This window comes from Staurois parvus, unplaced genomic scaffold (assembly GCF_062004578.1).
Source record: "Staurois parvus isolate SC_StPar_1 unplaced genomic scaffold, SC_StPar_1.0 ptg000817l, whole genome shotgun sequence".
NCBI lineage: Eukaryota > Metazoa > Chordata > Amphibia > Anura > Ranidae > Staurois > Staurois parvus.
Window position 1 is genome coordinate 429,257 of NW_028318613.1, and position 24,360 is coordinate 453,616.

Below are 24,360 nucleotides of genomic sequence, written 5' to 3' on the forward strand. Positions count from 1 at the left end.
CGCAGTGAAAGCAAAGCAAGGAGTGTGTGCTGTGCTCTCTGCCTCCCCCTAGAGTGCAGTACTCGGATCTGTGAGTGAACAACGAAGTACTGCAACTTTTTATGGGGGGGTGGTGTGTTTGTGTGTCTGTGTATGCATTTACAATTGTACATGTGTCTGTGTGTATGTACATGTGTGTATCTGTACATGTGTCTGCGTGTATGTACCTGTGTGTGTACATGTGTCTGTGTACGTGTGTGTGTGTGTATGTACGTACATGTGTCTGTGTGTACAAGGTGTCTGTGTGTATGTACATGTCTGTGCGTGTGTATTTCTGTGTATGTACATGTATCTGTGTGTAGGCGTGTCTGTACGTGCCTGTGTGTGTGTGTGTACATGTGTCTCTGTGCGTGTGTGTACATGTTTCTGTGTGTGTATGTACATGTCTGTGTGTGTACAGGTGTCTGTTTGTGTGTGTTTGTTGGTGGCGAGTAACTCTAAGGCCTAGCTAGGAGCTCAGGACTTGAAATTTGAAGCCCTGTTATGGTAATGTGCTAGGATGGTGTACTCTCTTTGTTGTTATTAGTGCTGCATATGACGGGATACCCCTAGTCCCTGGTGGACCGCACGGCGTGAGAGCGCTGTAACCACTGACTAGAAGAGTGCAGAGCTTACTAGACCCTTAGCACCCCAATTGAGGTCAGAAGATTAAGTGTACCACTCAAGGAGCCCCTAGCCACCTTTGGTGGTACCCCAAGATTTTGCGAATTCTGGTTCAGAATGACTATTATAGAGGCTTAGGAGATTGGGGGAACCAAGCTTGATTTGCGGAAAAAGTTAAAATTTGCTTTTAAATTCTGCTGCCTATATCTGCGGATCTACTGACCATCGTGACTTGAGGTCTCCAATAAAAGTAACTTCAGCTCATGCCAGATTTTCCATCTCTGGAGCCTGTATGCTCAAAACCTTTTGGTAACCAAAGCACAACCCCTTGGTAGGATCAGCTCCTTTACTTTCTCTTTTACCCACAATGTGTACTTGTTTTATTAGTCATAACCTGGCTGAGTATATTGTGATGATAAGCCTATGAGATGACTGTGGACTGACTTTGGCACAATTGCAATATTTGCAGGGTAGCAGTACAGACTCTGATTCAACTCCAGAACAGATTCACAAATTGTCCAATGCACAAACATAGACTTTGCCCCTTTTGTATAAAAGCGGCTGCAGTTTATTTTTGAAATCCCAAAGGAAAACCATGTCTTGGACGGAAAGGTTCAGCTACGTGTGGGTAAGCACGTTGGAAGTGACCAGCCCTCAGCGCTGCCAAAATCCACATCGTATGCTCCAAAAACTCCATTAGATGCTAACCGTAAACCTCATGGCCATTCAGCATTAAGTGACTATTGAAGATCCCCATTTCTTTTTACATGTACAAAAATTGTATTACAGAAGTGGCTTTTAAATCAAGACACTGACTGCGGAATTGTTTAATTTTTCCCTTGTGTAGTTTAGCAGATGAAAAGAACTTTGCATCAAGGTGCTGTCCATACAGTTTGCTGGACATTTCCTGCCCAGGTAACAGAACAGGAAGAGAAGGTAAATCTCCTCTTCTGGGAGGGACACAGACAGCATTTATAAACATGGGCCTACCATAGATGGTTCTAATCTTGGCTGGTTCAGCAGGAAGCGGGCGAGATTTGAATATATAAAATAATAAAATAAGTGAGCGCTAAAACAATCACAAGCAGCCAAAGCACCAAAGAGGCAAACCAAAAAAATCTCCAAATAATCAAAGACAGAAAGGTGCAGCGCTGAAGCAACAAATAACTAAGGTTCAATATACCGTATTTTTCGCTCTATAAGACGCACCTAGGTTTTAGAGGCAGAAAACAGGAAAAAAAAATTCTGAACTAATGGACTGCAGACATAGTACAGGAGATGACCAGAGACTGTGGACAGCACAGGGATGACCAGAGACTGCAGACAGCACAGGGGTGACCAGAGATTGCGGACAGCACAGGGATGACCAGAGACTGCGGACAGCACAGGGATGACCAGAGACTGCGGACAGCACAGGGATGACCAGAGACTGCAGACAGCACAGGGATGACCAGAGACTGCGGACAGCACAGGGATGACCAGAGACTGCGGACAGCACAGGGATGACCAGAGACTGCGGACACAGTACAGGGATGACCAGAGACTGCGGACACAGTACAGGGATGACCAGAGACTGCGGACACAGTACAGGGATGACCAGAGACTGCGGACACAGTACAGGGATGACCAGAGACTGCGGACACAGTACAGGGATGACCAGAGACTGCGGACACAGTACAGGGATGACCAGAGACTGCGGACAGTACAGGAGATGACTGCTGACCTTTGGGGAGGTGGGGAGCGGGTACCTGAATTTGACAGATACCCGCTCTTACTTCCGCGGAGTTGTTCTTTGATCTTACCTGTTCCTCGATCCAGCCGCGCTCTGTCTTCCCGGCTTCTGTAGTGTGGGCGCTCGGCATGAGAGCCGGGTGCCCAGTGCGCATGAGCGAGAAGCACTTGCGCTTTGTGATTGGTCCGGCGGCTTCTGGGATCTGTCATGTGTCCCAGGTACCGCCTTACCATTCACAAAAAGCACTGCTTCTTGCGCATGCGCACTTGGCACCTGGCTGTCGAGTCCAGCGCCCACACTACAGAAGCCGGGAAGACAGCGCTCCGCTGGATAGAGGAACAGGTAAGATCAAAGAAGTAAGAGCAAAGAACAACTTTGCGGAAGTAAGAGCGGGTACCTGTCAAATTCAGGTACCCGCTCCCCACCTCCCCAAAGGTCAGCAGTCATCTCCATAAGGTCCCGCTGCAGAGCTGAGCGGCCGGCCCGGTATTCTGACACGGCGGCGGTGGAAATACCGGACCGGCCGCTCCATATTCGCTCCATAAGACGCACTGACATTTTCCCCCCTTTTTTGGGGGGAAAAAAGTGCGTCTTATGGAGCGAAAAATACGGTATATACATGAATTATCATATAGATTGCACTAACTCACATATGTGTGAAAAAAGTGACAAAAGTGCAAATGCGCAAACCTAAGAAGTGTAACGGGTGATGTTAGTGAGCACCTGATAGTGCTGGGTATCAATTCATATAAACAGTCCTAGAAACAGTTCATAAATGTGAAGATCCATCTGAAAGGATCTCAGGTAGGTGCTCTTTATGTCATCCAGGTGATGTGTCGTGAATATGTTAGGAATACGCACTCGCCAGATGCGCAACCGTTATGCGCATCTTGTATATCTCAAGTTGTCTGCCGGAGGAGAGGATCAGCCTGGTCTGGTCACAAACAGATAAGTATCCCCTTCCCCTGGGCAGTTTGCAGCACCTCCGAGTCCGTCCTCCGGAATGGGCTCTGTATAGGTATCCGTTCAATCGGCCGGTGGCCGGTTTCGGAGCTCCAGGTGGATCCTCTTCTTCATGTCCATCCTGCGAGGGCGATATTTGAACCATATATGAGCAGACTAAATTCACCCAAGTTCATTGATCAATAAATTGTGGTACAACCAGCCTGCCGGATTTTACATACGGGTATTGCTAATGGCTGGTGTAGCCACAAGCAATGAGCACTGTTTTTACCCAGTCGGGAAGCCGCCCCCAACGTGAGATATTACAATGGCTCGGCGGGAGGGATTCCCCTGCCAACGCTGTGTTTATGGGGGAATTAAGCGACTTTCTTTCCTTGCAGGAAAGAAATTTGCTCCATGCCTTGCAGTTGTTTCAACACTTTCCTACATTATCCAAAGCAATTGGAAATAAAGAAAATATAAGTTTTGCCTTTTGAGCTTTAAATAAATCATTATATCTTAGTCATACAGTACAGGACACAGGGTGAATATTCAAAGACCTGGGTTATAGGACGCTACCTTCAGGTGACTGGACACTGGCAAAGCTTTGCTAGACATACCCCATGGCTTACCCCTATAACCTTACCACACTCTGTGAGACCTTTTGCTGGTGTCCTTAGGTAATTCAAGAAGTGTAAAGGTTGCTATAGACCGGAATTCAGCCTAACTTCGATCATTGTATGGCAATTGTTGCTTAACAGAAGACTACTGTTGCACCGACAACTGTCGATACAACATGCTGGAAAATCTTTGTTGATCAACAGCTGAAGCCACTGTCAGAATATGATGTCCCGGCGGGACTCCTCCATCCACCATGTTTGTATGGATGGAGGAATCTGTTTTTTTTTTCTCCTTCTTTACCGGTCTTGGGATGACGCATATTTAGTGTGGGAATCCGGCTTCCCACTGCGAATGTGCGAGCTGTGCTATTATTATTATTATACAGTATTTATAAAGCGCCAATAGTTCGCTCAGCGCTGTACATTACAAAGGGGGACAGAACATGTGACAGAACAATACCAATACAATGCAAAACATGAGGGGATTGAGGGCCCTGCTCTTTGGAGCTTACAATCTAGGAGGGAGGGGATGGTGGCACAGGAGGAGATAGCTGTGGGGGATGGAGTGGTAGGAAGAGTGGAGGAGGTTGGCAAGTTAGCAGGGGGTGGGGTAGGCTTCCCTGAAGAGATGGGTTTTCAGGGTGCGCCTAAAGGAGAGGAGAGTAGGTGATAATCTGATGGGTTGGGGCAGGGAGTTCCAGAGGATGGGTGACACCCTGGAGAAGTCCTGGAGGCGGGCATGGGAGGAGGAGACTAGGGAACTAGAGAGAAGGAGGTCTTGTGAGGAGCGGAGTGTGCGTGTTGGGTGGTACTTGGATATTAGGTCGGTGATGTAGTTCGGGGCAGTATGGTGGACAGCTTTGTACGTCAGTGTTAGGAATTTGAATTTGATCCGTTTTCCCACTTACAAAGTAATGAAGGGTCTATAATTTTTTTTCATAGGTGTATTTTAAATGATAGAGACAGAATATCAACCAAAAATCCAGACAAAACACATGATACAAATGTTATAAATTGAGTTGCAGTTCAGTGAGTAAAATAAGTATTTGATCCCCTACCAACCAGCAGTAATTCTGGCTCCCACTGAATGATTCTGCAACCTTCTGTGATGTGTTGCAAGCAAAGAAAGGGGTGCCAAACCTCTGCTCAGATAGCCTAGGCAATCATGTTGGAAGTGGTAGCAGATACTTGTCAAAGCCAGGTACGTGAACCCCCTTCCCCCCGAAAAAACCAAAGCGCCAAAAGTTGAAGGAGGGGGGGAGAAGGCAGAAAAGGAAAACTTTCCATTTTGGGTGAAGTTCCTCTTTAAATACTTTCATGCTGATAGGAGGAGAGAGTAGATTGACAGAGAGATAACACTCAACAGTGTGCTGCTTCTCCGTTCACTGCCCAGTCATAGGGTAGGGAGACCTGTATGTGAAAATGACTTTGCAGTAGAGGTCCCCATCTAAAGCTAGACAGGGCTGTTTGGCAACGCTGTGTAAATTTCAGGACCGAAAGAACATAAATACCAGTCCTTTTGGGTATAACAGCTCATATATATAGTATGAGTGCATGTATATACAGTATAATATATATATATATATATATATATATATATATATATATAGGGGGAAATAATTATTTGATCCCCTGCAGATTTTTTAAGTTTTCCCACTTACAAATTAATGAAGGGTCTATAATTTTTATCATAGGTGTATTTTGAATGATAGAGACAGAATATCAACCAAAAATCCAGACAAAACACATGATACAAATGTTATAAATTGAGTTGCAGTTCAGTGAGTAAAATAAGTATTTGATCCCCTACCAACCAGCAGTAATTCTGGCTCCCACAGACTGGCTATGTGCTCATGTGGTACACAGATTAGTCCTGTCAGTTTAAGAAGGGGTACTCCTAACGACAGCTCATTATGTGTAAAAAAGACACTTGTCCACAGAATCTCTTTCTTGGGCACCACTATGGGCAAGATCAAATGCTATCAAAGGACATCATGGGCAAGATTGTAGACCTGCACAAGGCTGGAATGGGCTACAAGATCATCAGCAAGAAGCTTGGTGAGAAGGAGACAACTGTTGGAGCAATCATTCACAAATGGTAGAAATGCAAAATCACCATCAATCTCCCTCGGTTTGGAGTTCCATGCAGGATTTCACCTCATGGGGTAAGGATGAAAAGTGAAGGATCAGCTTAGAACTACACAGGAAGAGCTTGTGAATGTCCTCAAGGTAGTTGGGACCACAGTCCCCAAACAAACTATTGGTAACACAATACGCCGCTATGGATTGAAATCCTGCTGTGCCCGCAAGGTCCCCCTTCTCAAGAAGACACATGTACAGGCCAGTCTGAAGTTTGACAATGAACATCTAAATGTTTCAGTGAAGGATAGGGAGAAAGTGTTGTGTTCAGATGAGACCAAAATTGAACTCTTTGGCATTAACTGGACTTGCCGTGTTTAGAGGAAGAAAAATGCTGACTATGACCCTAAGAACTCCATCCCAGCAGTCAAGCCCGGAGGTGGAAACATTGTGCTTTGGGACTGTTTCTCTGCTAAAGGTACAGGCCGACTTTGCTGCACTGAGGGGCCATTTATTGTAAAATCTTGGATGAGAACCTTCTTCCCTCAGCCAGAACACTGAAAGGTCATGGATGGGTCTTCCAGCATGATAATGTCCCAAAACATACTGCCAAGGCAACAAAGGAGTGGCTCAAGAAGAAGCACATTAAGGTCATGGAGTGGCCTAGCCAGTCTCCGGACCTTAATCCTATAGAAAATGTATGGAGAGAGCTGAAACGTCAAGTTCCAAGCGACAGCTGAGAAACCTTAAGGATTTAGAGAAGATCTGTAAAGGAGAGTGGACCAAAATCCCTCCTGAGATGTGTGCAAACCTGGTAATCTACAAGAAACATCTTACCTCTGTGCTTGCCAACAAGGGTTTCAACACCAAGTACTAAGTCGTGCTTTGCTTGGGGATCAAATACTTATTTTACTCACTGAACTGCAACTCAATTTATACCATTTGTATTGTGTTTTTTCTGGATTTTTGGTTGATATTCTGTCTCTCATTTTAAAATACACCTATGATAAAAATCATAGACCCTTCATTTCTCTGTAAGTGGATAAACGTACAAAATCTGCAGAGGAAAAAATAATTATTTTCCCCACTGTATATATATGTATGTTCTGAAATAGTTATTTAGTTAGTCTGGCTGAAAAAAGACAAAAGTCCATCCAGTTCAACCATAAAAAAAAAAAAAAAGTTTTTATCCTAAACCCACAGTTGATCCAGAGGAAGGCAAAAATACCAGCAAAGGATGATCCAATTTGCTCTTGCAGGGGAACAAAATTCCTTCCTGATCTCCCGAGAGGCAATCAGATATTCCCTGGATCAACTTTACCTATAAAAAGTAACCAGTTCTATTCTGTGTATCTAAGAAAGCATCCATGCCTTTTTTAAAGCAATCCACTGAGCTGGCCAGAACCAACTCTTGAGGGAGTCTATTCAACATTTTCACAGCTCTTACTGTGAAGAAACCTTTCCATGTTTGGTGATTAAATTTCTCCAGACATAAAGAGTGCCCCCTCGTCCTCTGTGATGACTTCAGGGTGAATAACTCCACGCTGAGTTTGCTGTATGAACCACTGATGTATTTATACATGTTGATCATATCCCCCCTTGATCTCCTCTTCTCAAGAGAGAATAAATTCAGTTCCTTTAATCTTTCCTTATAGCTGAGCTCCTCCATGCCTCTTATCAGTTTGGTTGCACTTCCTCCAGTTCCCCAATGTTCTTTTTGTGAATTGGTGCCCAAAACTGAACTGCATATTCCAGATGAGGTCTTACTAATGATTTGTACCGGGGGAATGATCTCTCTCTCTGGAGTCTATACCTCTTTTAATAAAAGAGAGGATTCCTCTCCACCATTGACCCCCCCAGTATGTATGATGCATGCATATTCTTAGCCCTCAAGTGCAGAACCTTACATTTATCAACATTAAACCTCATTTACCACATAGTTGCCCAATTACACAGTGCATTGAGGTCGGCTTGTAAGTTGGAGACATCCTGTGAGGACGTTATTCCACTGCACAGCTTGGTGTCATCTGCAAAGACTGAGCTGGGGTTTATAATCCCCGGACCCTATATCATTTATAAACATATTAAAAAGTAAGGGTCCCAACACTGAACCGTGGGGTACACCACTGAAACCCCTAGACCATTCAGAGTATGAAACATTAACCACTACTCTCTGAATATGATCTTTTAGCCACTTTTTTTATCCTTTTACGTACAGATTTTTCCAAGTCTGTAGACTTAGCCGTGTGTGGGGAACTGTGTCGCTTTGCAAAATCCAAGTATACCATTTCCACCGCCACCCCTCTGTCCAAGTATACCATTTCCACCGCCACCCCTCTGTCCAAGTATACCACGTCCACCACCACCCCTCTGTCTAAGTATACAACGTCCACTGCCACCCCTCTGTCCAAGTATACCACGTCCACCGCCACCCCTCTGTCCAAGTATACCACGTCCACCGCCACCCCTCTGTCCAAGGTTTTGCTCACCTCCTCAAAAAGAAATCAGATTTGTTTTAACAACTTCTGTCTTTCATGAATCTATGCAGTCTGTTGCTTTAAATGATTTATCTTTGTCTCATTTTTTTACATCACGGAAGCCTGACATTTTAACAGGGGTGTGTAGACTTTTTATATCCACTGTATACGTGTGTGTGTGTGTATGTATGTGTATATATATATATATATATATATATATATAATTTTTTTTTTTTACTACATGAAAGTGAAGTTACCCTTTAAATACCACAGATGAATCTCCATCATTGATCAGCAGAATGTACTGCACAAAGGTGTTCTAGGCTTTGGCTCCTCTCTACATTGTATTGCTGAGTTGACATCCTTCTCTAGGTCACACTAACATGCGTGATTCTTCCCTCCTTGGCTGGTGTAAGTGGGATTTTGGCAGTTTTTATCAGATTTTTCTTTAAGGAATGTTGGCATAATGCACTCTTTGAATAATTTTCATATGGATCATAAAACCTTTGTGGGCAGCTGCGAAGTATTATCAGGAAAATTCAGCCTTCGGGACTTGGAAAATGAATGGTTCGTCTAAAGGGCCAACTAATGAGAGATAATACGTATCCCAGTAACCTGCCAGTGAGCTGAGAGCTTAGAAGCCGAACCGTATTCTGGAGCGCAGAGGTTTGGCTCTGTAGTTCTCTAGTAAACAAACATTTATTACAGACTCGGTTCATTTACTTGGCCTTCAGCTCCTTGCGATTTGTCTTCTGCATTTAAAAGGCATCACTCATTTTGGTTCTCCATGTGATTTTTTTTTTTTTTTTTTTTTGCAGTTTTCAGCAAGAGGTGTTCAAACTGTTACTCAAAGGGTAAAGGGATCGGTCTGTCCTTCATTTTAATTATGCATAGGTGCAGGGGGTTGAATCTTTGAACAGCTCTTTTTTTTTTTTATTGTACATGAAACATGTACCAAGACCTCTCTGCTGCTGTTCTTAGCTATCCCCCCCCCCCAGGAAGCCTGTAGTGAGTAGAGTTGCTGCCTCTCTCCAACACCTCTGCTCTCTGCACAGCCAGATGATGTCACTTCTACTTTTGCATGGTAGTAGTTGGGTTTGTAAAGTGTTTTGGTGAATCCAAAGTGCATTTATATCCTTTGTAGTTACTGAGGTATATATTTAAATTTGATCATTTGTGACTTTGGTTCCACTTAAATGAGATTTAAAAAAAAAGGAGTTTCACCAGTAAGTACCCACTGGAGTTCCAGCTCTGCTGTACACGATTGGTGTGGTCTTGCTTCTACTGCTGCATTTTCTATAAAGTTATCAGCAGAAGGATTGATGTGAAGATTCAGGAAAAAATAGATAAAATCACCACTGGAATTCTGGATGAGTTTAAAGAAGAACTCCGGGAAAGGGAAACATAAATCCCCCCTTTAGTACACCCCCTGCACAAAACACTAAACCGTTAATAACATTTTGAAAATCCTTACCATTTAGCAGAAAAATCTAATTGAATTTTCCTGATCTCATCTCTATAATTCAAAAGATAACAGCAACTGTTCTGCCAAAGAGGAGGTGTAACAGCCGGTATTACATCATATCCTCTTCTCTCTCTCTCTTTGCTGTAAAAGGAAACTGCAGTTCCCATCAACCACAAGGAATTGCAGTGAATGTGGGTGGGTACACTAGGGCCTGTACATGTTGAATGTGTCTGAGAGTCTCAGTGCACCCACCACTGCAAGTGGGGCTGAATTACATTACTGTTTCCTGAAGAAAGAGCTACAGAAGGGATTTGCCAAGACCAGTGGCTGGGGGAATAGGAAGCATAGCAGACACCGGTCTTACAAACAGGAGACCAAAGAGAATTAACGGTTTTATCTGAAAATGAATAGACTATTTCAGAGCAACTACTGAATGAACCAGGAGATGGATGACATATTCAATGAAGGTAGGAAATCGGCAACAAGGACATGGTTTTGCCTAGAGTTATGCTTTAATAAGAACTTGTTTGACTTGCATAGGGATAAGATAGGGTTGAGAAACAGGACTTCTTGTCTAAGGTTGTCTCCGTCTTTCATCTTAACTTGCACATTGTCTCTGCAGGTTTTCATCTAACCAGGTGATAGTATATCTAGTAGTAGTTGGTCACATTTAACTGAACTGGTTCTGTAATAATGAAGACATGTCAAAGCTTGTCTTGGCCACTTATTCAGTTCTGAAGCAGTTGCTTGGACAAGCTCCAAAACGTCTTTTGCATTATAGAACCAAGTCAAGTTGAATGTGACCAACTACTACTGGATAAACCAGAACATTTTTCTCCTGTTCCTTTTCTCTAGCTGTGGTTCATCAAAAGGAAATTTCTCTCTCAGCGATTTATTCTCTTAGACTGATTCCCTTCAGCAATTCTGGATGGGACCCTAAAAGGGTTCCTCAGCTTCTCCATCCACCATCCCTAGATGACTTAGTTTGATAGACATTGTTCAAGCTCATGTCATGTTGGGTTTTTTGGCATCAGGCAAATGTTTCTCAGATTTGTAAGGCTGCCACTTGGTCTTCTGTTCACATGCTGTTTAAGTTCTACTAGGTAGACATTTCTGTTTCATCTGATGCCAACCTTGGACGTTAGGTCCTTCAGGCAGCACTTTGAGCTGTAGGCAATCCTCAGTTTACTGTTGTTACAGCGGAACTGTTATCGATTTTCTTTCGGTGTTGTCTGCTTCTCAGTGGGACTGCTTTTGGATTTCCCAAATGGTTAGACTTCCTACGTCCCTCAGTGAACATGGGTGAAAATTGTTTTCTTTGTATTTTCCATAAACTCCTTTTATTAATCATGCTCTTCGTAGTGCTTTGCTATAAAAGTGAGACGTTCAGTTAGTGGGTGGGGGGTATGCCCTTGGGTGCCTTAGTTTTTTGTTTGCCTAATCCTCCCGTTGGTGGCAGGTTTAATACTCCTGAAGGTTTAATACTACTCGTGTTTCTTAATGGACTCCCAAGAAAAATATTTTACAGCAAGTGCAAAAATTTCTATTTCTAAGTTGCTGTGGCTAGGCTAATTGGTGCAAAACTAGAGACCTTTGTGTTCTTAATGATGATTAATGAGAAATGCCTGCATTATATCTATTTATTTCTCTCTTTTTGCTCTATCACAGGCTCGGCCAATTGCAATTAGTACTTTGAGAACGACATTAATTCATACTGAGTTTGTTTAGCTGTTTTCGGTGTATTTACATAACTGAAATGCTCTGCTACAAACAAAAAAATTCCAGCTATTTTGCGGAGAATTTCAGAACTCGTTATCGCTGTCCAGCTTCGAGCTCACAACTTCAAAGAGCAATGTGCTTGTGTTCTAAAAGCTTGCTTTGCTAGTTCGTCTTTTCCCCATCAGTTTTCTTTTAACTGAAGACCAATTTGCAATTTTTTTTTGTTTTTGTCAGTGGCCCACATAAGGATCAACTTGTTAAAATTCTGATATTACGCAACTATTAAAACCATTTGACTGTTCACGAGGCAGCACTTTTCTGAAGGGTTACTAATGAAAATAACATTTATTAAAGGGATTCCAATGTGTAATAACCATTTGGTTCCTTGCGCCAATTACACTCATCTCTAAAGAATTTAACTTTTATCTTAATTATCTTGAAAGAGGTCCTGTTTACATAGATGAACCCAATTTTTTTGTCTGCATATTGTGTCAATTTCCGTGGCTTAGAGGCATGGATTAATATTTTGTCAAGGACCTGATTATTCTCAGACCACAAAGGCTTTTTGTATGGAAAGACATTCAGTTGACAGCAAATTCCTGAGTTTAAAAAAATGAATTATTATGAATATTAGATATTAAGGATTGTTTTATTAAGACTGAACCAAACAACACATCAATTATGAGCTAGTGGAACTGCTATGACTATGAGAAGTCCACACTGACCACTAATGGTAGGTTTCCTTAGGTACCCATAGACCAGCCTTTGGCATCCTTTTTAACACCGATAAATCCTTGAAATCACTTTCTGGTCTCAGGAAAGCCCTGCAGATTACTAGATCTACAGCTTCGTGTTTTGGAAAGAGGAAAGAATGCCCCTTACTTGTTGACATTGGGAAGAATTAGTCCTTTACAGATTGCTAAAAAGATCATTGGTGTCAATGGGAACATATCTGAGAGCAGAAATTGCTCATTGCTGAAGAAACCTCTCTGGAGGAGCCCCAGGGTTCCATGGAACCCTGGTTGAGAAATCCTACAAAAGACCTAAAATGCCTGTTATCCAGCATTGGTAAAATTGGTATCCTTTCATGATCATTGAAATACTTTGTGTGTTCCACAGTTTCCTGCAGATACTAACCACATTTTTTGATAGTGTTTAATTCTCATAAGATATTGGTGCTGGTGGTTTACTACACATGGTTGGCCACAGCACACAAGCATGAACATCTACATACGCCTGTTGGACATTTTTTTTGCAGGTACATTGTTTATTAGTCAGCCATTGTTGGCACTACAGTTTTTTTTTAAGAAATACTGTATATGGGTCAAAGTAAATATCTAAAGCAGCCTTCCTCAACTTTTTCAACACAGAGGAATCCTTGAAATATCTTTCTGGTGTCAGGGAACCTCTGCTGAAAATGACTATATCTACAACCTATGATACATTAGTGTGAAGGTCTGTGGGAAGAATGCTCCTTACACTTGTGGTCTTTGGTAAGAATTACCCCATTACAGATAGCTGAAAAGGACAGCGGTGTCAGTGGGAACTTATCTGAGAGGTAGAAATTGCTCAAGGAACCCCTAGTAACCTCTGGAGCAGGGGTGTCCAAACTATGGCCCTCCAGCTGTTGAAGTACTACAAGCCCTATCATGTCTCTGCCTTTGGGTGTCTTGCCTGTGGATGTCAGAGTCTTGCCAGGCCTTATGGGACTTGCAGTTCCTCAACACCTGGAGGGCCATAGTTTGGACACCCCTGCTCTGGAGGAACCCTAGTTGAGAAACTCTGGTCTAAAAAGCTGCATCACAGAAGTACTATTGCAAGAGAATTAAGAGTTTTCTCTACAAGGGTTTCAAAAGTTGAACAAATTTGGCCATCATAGTTATACATACTCATACTTATATTGGTCAAATTTATTATACCACCAGGAACACACGGGCCCCAGGGTACCACCAGCTTCTTTTATCCATTATAAGAATAAAATCATCTACATCAAATGTTTGACTTTGGGTTTTTGACCTTGTATGACTGTCCAGAGTCCGTTCTCAGGCTGGAATGGGCCAGGTTTCAATTGCCAAAGTGGTGTTAATCTTCCCTGAGAAGCTTATTTTGCTCGAACGCACAAGATTGAAGTTCAGAAATAAATTAAGTTTTCCTTTATTTTATTAAGAGAATGAGAAGAATGTTTATCCCCGGACCCGAGTTTTGTGTTGTACGTTAACATTGGGAGGTGAAGAGACAAAACTTTGCATACTTTTGCTTTGTTGAGCCCAGATATCCAAAATGAATTTCAGAATGAAGTTGATGAGGTGGTATGGTTTGCCGAAGGCATGTTGACAGCTTGGTCCCTCTTGAACTTGTGCAGTCGTTGAATCTAAAGACTCCTAAACTTGCAATTGAACAAGCAATGAAACCAGCAGCAAAAAATATTTGTTTAATTTAAAAGAATGGGTCCATGGGCTCCGGATTTAAAGTGAAGTCAACTGGTAGGACAGGGATTGGCACTGGGAGGAATAGGGGACTAGTGTTGATTGAGGTTGAGATCTTGTGTCTGTACTTGGCATATATAGTGCCTCAAAGGCACCAGTCTGAAGACAGGCTATCTTCGCTTCAGTCGATCCTGAATACTGCGGCCAGACTCATCCACCTTACCAACCTCTCCGTTTCCGCCACCCCTCTCTGCCAATCCCTCCACTGGCTTCCGATTGCGCAACGGATCAAATTAAAAATCCTAACACTGACGTACAAAGCCGTCCACCATACTGCCCCGAACTACATCACCGACCTAATATCCAAGTACCACCCAACACGCACACTCCACTCCTCGCAAGACCTCCTTCTCTCTAGTTCCCTGGTCTCCTCCTCTCATGCCTGCCTCCAGGACTTCTCCAGGGTGTCACCCATCCTCTGGAACTCCCTGCCCCAACCCATCAGATTATCACCTACTCTCCTCTCCTTTAGGTGCACCATGAAAACCCACCTCTTCAGGGAAGCCTACCCCACCCCCTGCTAACTTGCCGACCTCCTCCACTCTTCCTACCACTCCATCCCCCACACCTTTCTCCTCCTGTGCCACCATCCCCTCCCTCCTAGATTGTAAGCTTGAAAGAGCAGGGCCCTCGATCCCCTCATGTTTTACATTGTATTGTATTGTTATTGTTCTGTCACATGTTCTGTCCCCCTTTGTAATGTACAGCGCTGAGCGAACTATTGGCGCTTTATAAATACTGTATAATAATAATAATAATAATTCAAAATGCTAACACTGACGTACAAAGCTGTCCATAACACTGCCCCAAACTACATCACCGACCTGATATCCAAATACCACCCAAAACGTACTCTCCGCTCCTCACAAGACCTCCTTCTCTCTAGTTCCCTGGTTACCTCCCATGCTCGCCTCCAGGATTTCTCCAGGGCTTCACCCATCCTCTGGAACTCCTTATCCCAATCCATCAGACTATCACCTACTCTCCTTTTTTTTAGACGCACCCTGAAAACCCATCTCTTTAGGGAAGCCTACCCCACCCCCTGCTAATTGCCAAACTCCTCCACTCTTCCTACCACTCCATCCCCCACAGCTATTCCTCCCGTACCACTATCCCCTCCCTCCTAGATTGTAAGCTCCAAGGAGCAGGGCCCTCGAACCCCTCGTGTATCGCATTGTATTGTTATTGTACTGTCTCATGTATTGTCTCCCATTATAATGTACAGCCCTGAGTGAGCTGTTGGCGCTTTATAAATACTTTATAATAATAATAATAACTTGTAGTTTGGATGGAGTAGAGAAGGGTAAAAACCCCTCTGAGATGTGAGGTTATTTTTTTTTCCCTCTCATTGTACCTTTGTGGTGATTCCCGATCACTGTCTGTTCTAGAGATGCAGTGTTGTTATTATTATAATACAGGATTTATATGGCGCCAACAGTTTGCTCAGCACTTTACAATATAACAGGAGACAATACAGCAACAATACAGTTCAATACAAGAGGGATAGGAGGGCCTGATCCTGGGAGCTTACAATCTAAGAATTTGTTGTAGGATTGAAGTGGAACAAGAAATTCATGCCATAAATCTTTTCTTTGGTTGTCTTTTAGGCTCACTTTTCATGCTCGTTATTACGATCGATATATTGGTTTCTGTAAAGTAATATAACTTTGTTTTCTTCCTTTTCTTTCAGTTTTGTCAACCGGGAGGATGGCAGCTGTCCCGCGAGAGGAAACAACCCACTTTCTTTGTTGTGGTTTTAACGGACATCGACTCGGACCGCCACTATTGCGCATGTCTGACATTTTACGAGGCTGAAATCAACTTGCAGGTAACAGAAAATTTAAAAGCTGCTTTCTGCACCTGGGTTGTAAAATAGTGTGATAATTCAATTTGTAAAAGCCAAAAAGGTTGTCACCTTCTGTTTTCATAGCGGAGTTTGGCGGCCATGCCATTCTTATTCTTAGGCTAAGGCAGCCTTTCTCTACCCTTGAAATAACTTTTTGGTCTCAGGGAGCCCCTGCTAAAAATTACTATATCTACAACTCATGATACATTAAGCGCTACGTAAACTGTTGGTGCGATATAAATCCTGTATAATAATCATAATACAGTAGTGTGATGGTCAGTGGGAAGAATGCTTTTTACACTTGGGAAGAATTGCCTCCTTACAGATAGCTAAAAAGATCTTTGATGTCAGTGGGGACTTATCTGAGGGGCAGAAATTTCCCGTTGCTTAAGGAACCCTTAGAAACCTCTGGAGGAACCCTAGTTCAAAAACTGTGGGCTAAGTTCACGTGGCAGCAAGGAGGCTGTAAGAGCAAGCGATTGATCCACATTTTTATCACCCTTCTCCACTCCTCCAACCACCTACCTGTAAATTGACATGATGCTTGCTCAGGTCAATAAACATCACCATGGGTGCAATGCTTTCCTTTGTGATATAGTAAATGTACCTCAGCATGTCACATTTAACAGGTGGTGGCCATTGAAGTTATTATTATTATTATACAGGATTTATATAGCGCCAACAGTTTGCTCAGCGCTTTACATTATAGTGGGAGACAATACAGCAACAATACAGTTCAATACAAGAGGGATTTGAGGGCCCTGATCCTTGGAGCTTACAATCTAGGAGGGAGGGGTGAATGGTACAGTAGGTAGTCACTGTGGGGGATGAAGTGGTTGGAAGAGTAGAGGATTCCAGAATTAGCAGAGGGTGGTATAGACTTCCCTGAAGAGAGAGGTTTTCAGTGATCGCCGAAAGGCAAGTAGAGTAGGTGATAGTCTGATAGATTGGGGTAGGGAGTTCCAGAGGATGGGTGACGCCCTAGAGAAGTCTTGGAGACGAGCATGGGAGGAGGAGATAAGGGAGCTAGAGAGTAAGGGCTCGTTCACACTTGGCTGTTTTACCAACGCTTGCCAAACGCCCCTATAGTGTTTGGCAAGCGTTGGTCTGGCGTTTGCAGAGCGTTTTTTAACGCTCGGCAAACGCCGCATGCGCGGTTTAGTGGCGTTTGCTAGGTGTTTGCCGAGCGTTAAAAACACCCCACAAATGCCTATAATACAGTTTGAATGGTGTTACCGCTCCGCAAACGCCCCGCAACTGCGTCGCAACCGCACCGCAAATGCCGGCTGGGCATTTGCGTAGCGGCACCATAGATTAGAATAGGAGGCTTCAACGCCTCCTGACTTGACCAGAGGCGTCCATTTTGCCGCGATGCGACGCAAACGCTCCCGTTAGAACAGCACCATGTTCTGTAATGTGCAGAATTGGCAGAGGCGTTTGGGAAGTGGTAAAAACGCTCTCTCTGCCGCCTGCACACAACAATAGTGTGAACGTAGCCTAAGAGGTCAACAGGACCATGCCTCTACCACGTGTCAGACTCTTGCAGCACTGTATTTCAACATAAAATTCCCCTTCAGATCGGGAAAAAAAGATAGGCATTCACGAGGCACCTCCTAAACAGCTGTAGACTGCCGCTGCATCGTAGTTCGCTTTTCAGAAGGGTGGTAATGTCCACCATTTGTGTGAATGGTGTAAGTAAGGCCCACGGCGCCAGTGACACTACATTGCATTTAGAAAAGACATATTTTATCCTCATGGCAGTCTTCTTATAAATCAAGCAAAGCAAAACTACAACTTTTTTTTTTTTTTCTTTATATAAATGATTTAATCCCAAACAAAGCTCGCCCACGGAACCAAGCGTGTTCTCATTTCGGGTTACACCCATGAGCTGAACTTGATAGTTTTGACACCAGTGAAGATTTATTTTTATACTTGTTTTAAAAATAACTCGAGGATTAGATAGTGTAGTATTGATTCACGCTCCCTCGTGAAATGAGTTCATGAATTTTCTGTTCCCCGGGACAACTTGGAATTCTTATTAGATGTTGTAGGAGACGGTTTGTCGAAATACTTTCTTTGTAACTCGAGATTTGTTTCCAAAATTGTGTTGCTTTTCCCCTTAGCGATTAACACGTTTCTTATGTGGAGCGGCACCCGAGTCATTGTTTTGGCCTTTTAGTTCCTTGTCATGAATGTCCAACACTAATCTCTTAATAAGCGGTTCAGAGGGCATGTATGCAGAAGGATATTAATCCACCCCCTCACCAATATGTGCAGATATGCCGGATTAAGTACAAGACGAGGTCACACAGATGAAATTCCATTGTAAGTTAATATGTACAATACGTGGATGGCTAAAAAAACGGTTTCTTTACATCAGTTAGAAAATATTCAATTTAATATGTTGCAATACAACCTGAAGCATTATATTAAATAGTGATGTCACTGGTCTGTTATGAATGGATAGAATGCATTCTCAGTGATGTCACCGGTCTCTAGTGAATGGATAGGCTGCATTCTCAGTGATGTCACCGGTCTCTAGTGAATGGATAGGCTGCATTCTCAGTGATGTCACTGCTCTCTAGTGAATGGTTAGGCTGCATTCTCAGTGATGTCACCGCTCTCTAGTGAATGGATAGGCTGTATTCTCAGTGATGTCACCGGTCTCTAGTGAATGGATAGGCCACATTCTCAGTGATGTCACCGGTCTCTAGTGAATGGATAGGCCGCATTCTCAGTGATGTCACCGGTCTCTAGTGAATGGATAGGCCGCTTTCTCAGTGATGTCACCGGTCTCTAGTGAATGGATAGGCCGCATTCTCAGTGATGTCACCGCTCTCTAGTGAATGGATAGGCTGCATTCTCAGTGATGTCACCGCTCTCAAATGAGTGGATAGGCCGCATTCTCAGTGATGTCACCACTCTCTAGTGAATGGATAGGCCGCATTCTCAGTGATGTCACCGCTCTCTAGTGAATGGATAGGCCACATTCTCAGTGATGTCACTGCTCTCAAATGAGTGGATAGGCTGCATTCTCAGTGATGTCACCGGTCTCTAGTGAATGGATAGGCCGCATTCTCAGTGATGTCACCGGCCTCTAGTGAATGGATAGGCTGCATTCTCAGTGATGTCACCGCTCTCAAATGAGTGGATAGGCTGTATTCTCAGTGATGTCACCGGTCTCTAGTGAATGGATAGGCCGCATTCTCAGTGATGTCACTGGTCTCTAGTGAATGGACTGGTTTGCATTCTCAGTGATGTCACCATTATCTAATGCATGGATAGAAGGCATTCCCAGTGATGTCTCTAATGAATGGATAGGCTGCATTCTTAGTGATGTCACTGGTCTCTTTTGAATGGATTTGCTGCATTCTTAGTGATGTCACTGGTCTCTAGTGAATGGATAGGCTGCATTCTCAGTGATGTCACCGGTCTCTAGTGAATGGATAGGCTGCATTCTCAGTGATGTCACCACTCTCTAGTGAATGGATAGGCTGCATTCTCAGTGATGTCACCGGTCTCTAGTGAATGGACAGGTTTGCATTCTCAGTGATGTCACCATTATCTAATGCATGGATAGAAGGCATTCCCAGTGATGTCATTTGTCTCTAGTGAATGGATAGAAGGCATTCTCAGTGATGTCTCTAATGAATGGATAGGCTGCATGCTTATAAATGTTGTTTCACTGTATTTGTTCTTTATTTTAGTTGGTCATTAATAAACAATTCATCCAAATTTCTCCCTAGCTCATTCAATTTCCAACTAATCCCAAGTCAGGGCTCTGCAAAGGGCACTCCAGTTCCTTCACACCAAACCGTGTCTTCATGGAACTGGCTTTATACACTGGGTAGATGGAATGATGGATGGAGTGATGGATACAGCAGTAGATGAAGTCGTAGATAGAGTGATGGCAGAAAAAGACTAAGTGGTCCACTTGAACAGATTGATAAAGAAGGACTGATGGCAGGAAAAGCCCACGTGGTCCATTGAGTTCCCTTGATAAGAGACTGTAGATGAGATAGAAAGTTGGATATGAATTTGAGAGACAGATGATAGATGGATGGATTTATTGGATGGATTTTATAGATAGATGATATTTTTAAAGGAAATCACATTACATGATTTCTAGTCCGGGGTTTTTTCAATCTTTTGTAACATTCTAATGTTCTGTATGAGTCGGGCTTTCGGATTGCAGATCTCCGGGTTTACATAATTCCCAGCTGTGTCTCATTGCGCAGCGCTGATCTAGTGAGATGATACTTGGAATCTTCCACATTAGATAAGTCTTTTTATATAATCTGAGATATTTTTATTTTGCTGAGAATCGTGCCGCAGTGCGTGCTTTCAAGTCCAGCGGATGTGAGCCAATCTCTTGGCAAAGTCTTGGATACTTCTTATTATCTCCTGACTTGCTCTATGCCGCTCCGCTCCGTCCTTGTTAAACCGTCATGCTATAATAGATCAGATGTTTTTGGGAAAGCCAACCTATGCGTGCGACGATTTACTTCAATAAAATGCTTTCTTGGAATCTAAAAAGAAATTCTGGTATATTTTCCGTGGGCGGAGATTTTGGCCATTTTTTTTTTTTTTTAAAGTTGTTGATTTTGACCAATTATTTAACACTTAGTAATGTTTATGTGGTTTTGCACTTTGCTTTTTGCTGTTCCAGTATTTTACAGAATATTGTCCTATGTTTTATAAATACGGAATGCTTCCTCTAGAGAAGTCGTTATCAATGTCAGTCGTCAAGTATTCCTCAACAGGCCATGTTTTGGGAATTTCTCTTAGATTAAATAGTTGCCATATAATCCAAGCCATTGACATTATTAATATTATACAGTATTTACAAAGCGCCAATGGTTCGCTCAGCGCTGTACATTGCAAAGGGGGACAGAACATGTGACAGAACAATACCAATACAATGCAAAACATGAGGGGATTGAGGGCCCTGCTCTTTGGAGCTTACAATCTAGGAGGGAGGGGATGGTGGCACAGGAGGACATAGCTGTGGGGGATGGAGTGGTAGGAAGAGTAGAGGGGGTCGGCAAGTTAACAGGGGGTGGGGTAGGCTTCCCTGAAGAGATGGGTTTTCAGGGTGCGCCTAAAGGAGAGGAGAGTAGGTGATAATCTGATGGGTTGGGGCAGGGAGTTCCAGAGGATGGGTGACATTCTGGCGAAGTCCTGGAGGCGGGCATGGGAGGAGGAGACCAGGGAACTAGAGAGAAGGAGGACATTGACTTAACCTCCCTGGCGGTATTCCTGAGTGTAGCTCGGGGTAAAGTTTCAGCACCACAAGCGGTAACCCCCCCAAGCTACACTCGGGAATACTCTGCAGCGTATCTCCGGGATCCCTTCTGCACTTACCTTGTCCTGCGCTCCCGCGATGTCCCCCCTGCAGTGTCCCCGGTAATGTCCTCCGGCCGATGCCGGCACCTGTCTTCTGGGTTCCGTTCCCTGCGATATTGGGACGTACGGGGGACGGAATGGCGGGAAATTTGAAAATTGTAAAAGTGACATTCACTAAATACACTAAAATCACATAGTATAACATTCCTGTATCAAACCATTTCACATACATTTTGTCCCGAGTGCTTTGTCCGGCGCCCTGCCTGCATTTTTACTGTTCTTTCTGCCTGGAAACTGAGAAACGTCCATGGCGTCCAAAAAGCGTCCCTTTAGGTCAGACGCGGTTTTAGACCGGCTAGAGAACAGCGATAGTAAATCAGAACCACTTGCAGAATTGAGTGATAATGATTCGTGGGGGAAATTCCTCATCAGACACTGAAAACGATTCTGCGACTTTGCTCAGCGATGTGCAAACTTGGCGCTATATTTCACATTTCAGTGTTTTTGGTTTGACTATATTATTGAGTTAAATGTATTAATATATTATTTATTAAAATATAATTTATGATTTCGTGTTTGACATTTTAGCATACCCGGGATGTTTACTAGACTCTTGTTCGGACAGATTTCAGTGAGTTATTCCTAAATATTACAGGACGACAATAAAAAAGATACATATTTCCATACAAAAAAAGTACCGCTTTGAGCACAGAAATATGGACCGCTAGGGAGGCTACCTGCTTGCTGACTGCCCGCCTTTTACTTCGGGTGGGCAGCCCTTACAGGCACAATCATTTACCTGTAAGCAAAAGCAAAACAGTGCGCACTCTCATCGCGCATTAACGTGGTAAACCACAAATTTATTTAAAAAACATATAGATGTATACTCACAAACCAAAGAGAATAAAAACAGAGCTCTGATGAAGGGAGTCCGTCTCCCGAAACGCGTTAGATTTTCCCAACAAGGGTCTATCATTCCATTGGACTGACTATGGATTTATCTGCTCTGTTTTTATTCTCTTTGGTTTGTGAGTATAGATCTATATGTTTTTTAAATAAATTTGTGGTTTACCACGTTAATGCACGATGAGAGTGCGCCCTGTTTTGCTTTTGTTTACCAGTACCATGATTTCCCGATCTTTGAAGGGCTACACCTCAACGTTTGGCATTCAAAGTTCTTTCTAGTCTGCATGAAGATTTGAGCACTGGTTTCGTTTGTTCGTCACAATCATTTACCTGTATGTCGGCTGTGTTTTCACCCCCACACCCCTAGCCGACTCCTGCTTTGATGGGACACTTCAGGATTTTTTCAACAGTTTTCGGCCAATGATTCATGGCCTGGACCTGCTGATCAGCTGTCTCCAATCATAGCCCAGAACTCTGTGTTGACGAACAACACAGAGCTCTGTACAGAGGGAACAATCTATTTGTTTCTACTTCCTTGCAAGGGAAAAGGAAGAAACAGATATTTAGTAAAAATCAGCACACATAACACATTGTTCGGCACACAGTCAACCCTTTGATTGCCCCTAGATGTTAACCCCTCTCCATCCAGTGTCCTCAGTACAGTGACAGTGTATAGTATTATCACTGATCACTCTATTAGTGTCACTGGTGATGTCAGTGTTGGTTAGTCAGTCTATCTCCCAGTCAGCGTCAGTTAGTGTCAGGTTGCCCGCCGCACTAGAACAGTCCCACTATAAGTCGCTGACTTCAGTAGTATTAAAAAAAAAATTCTAGTATATATACCAGGACTCTGATGTGAAATTGGGGGGAGAGGGGGTGTGAGGACCCAGAAGGGGAGGGGCTGAGGACTCTGATTTGAAAAGGGAGGGACTGAGGACTCTGATTTGAAAAGGGAGGGGCTGATGACTCTGATTTGAAAAGGGAGGGACTGAGGACTCTAATTTGAAAAGGGAGGGACTGAGGACTCTGATTTGAAAAGGGAGGGACTGAGGACTCTGATTTGAAAAAGGAGGGATTGAGGACTCTGATGTCAAAGTGAGGGGGGGGGGGGGTGAGGACCCTGAAAAGGGTGGAGAGGGAGGTGTGGACTCTTATGTAAAAGAGAGAGGGGCTGAGGACTGGTGTGAATAGGGGGGATCTTATGTGAAAAAGAGGCTACTGATGCAATGGAGGGACCCCATTTTAGACTGGGGGTGCTTTGTGATTTTGCATACTTTTAAAGGGTACCATGATTAAAAAAAAGGTTGCGAAATAGTGGATTTAGAATAACCTGCGTGTGTTCCAGAGCCTTCACTCATGCTCTTGTGATGAGGTTGAGATGTTCCTGATGGAGAGAGGCCATATAACTGTCGCGGTCACCTGTTCATTATCCCATACAATGCCGTCATTAGACCCCACTATAGTCCTCTCTGCTAACCAAGAGCCAGCAAGACTGAGATTTCTGGCTCGGCCCTCTGCTAATGTCTCGCTCATACGATGAGGTCATTTAACATTCATGTAAAAACAGCCCAGCAGCCATTTTTCGAGTAATAGGTTGAAAGCAAAGAATTTTCCAAATGTTAAACTTGGCCTGATAAAGTCATATATCTCGGACAGTTTACACATGCTGCGACCAAATGTTTGTTTTATTGCATTCCTGCATAATATCCTTTATGTCATTGTACAGAATGAGTGACACGCTCTGTGCACAAGTCAACAGCATCCGTTCCAGCATGTGACCTTGTGTGTCATTAATCAGCAGTGTGCGCCACCGATCTCATCACCGCTAGAGGGCAGAGGATGCCGAATGTCGCTGGACACCTAACATATAAATTATCCGTCAAGAGCATCAACTTGGCATTGGACTATGTGGGGAGAGGTGGCAAAATCTTTTTAAAGAATTAAAAAAATAGTGTGTGTGTTGGTGTATGTATGTGTATATATATATATATATATATATATATGTGTGTATGTGTGTGTGTATATATATATATGTATGTGTGTGTGTGTGTGTGTGTATATATATATATATATATATATATAATATTTTTTTTTTAAATT

The 24,360-nt window shown here is 43.2% G+C and overlaps 1 protein-coding gene across 1 annotated transcript in view; it reads left to right on the plus strand.

Annotated features, from left to right (window-relative positions):
• Window positions 1-24,360, plus strand: part of LOC149444095 (myotubularin-related protein 13-like) — a 355,643-nt gene that overhangs the window by 209,903 nt on the left and 121,380 nt on the right. Inside the window, exon 3 of the mRNA XM_089654946.1 lies at window positions 15,853-15,990. Coding sequence (XP_089511072.1) covers window positions 15,853-15,990 — 138 coding nt within the window. The remainder of the gene's footprint in view (window positions 1-15,852; window positions 15,991-24,360) is intronic.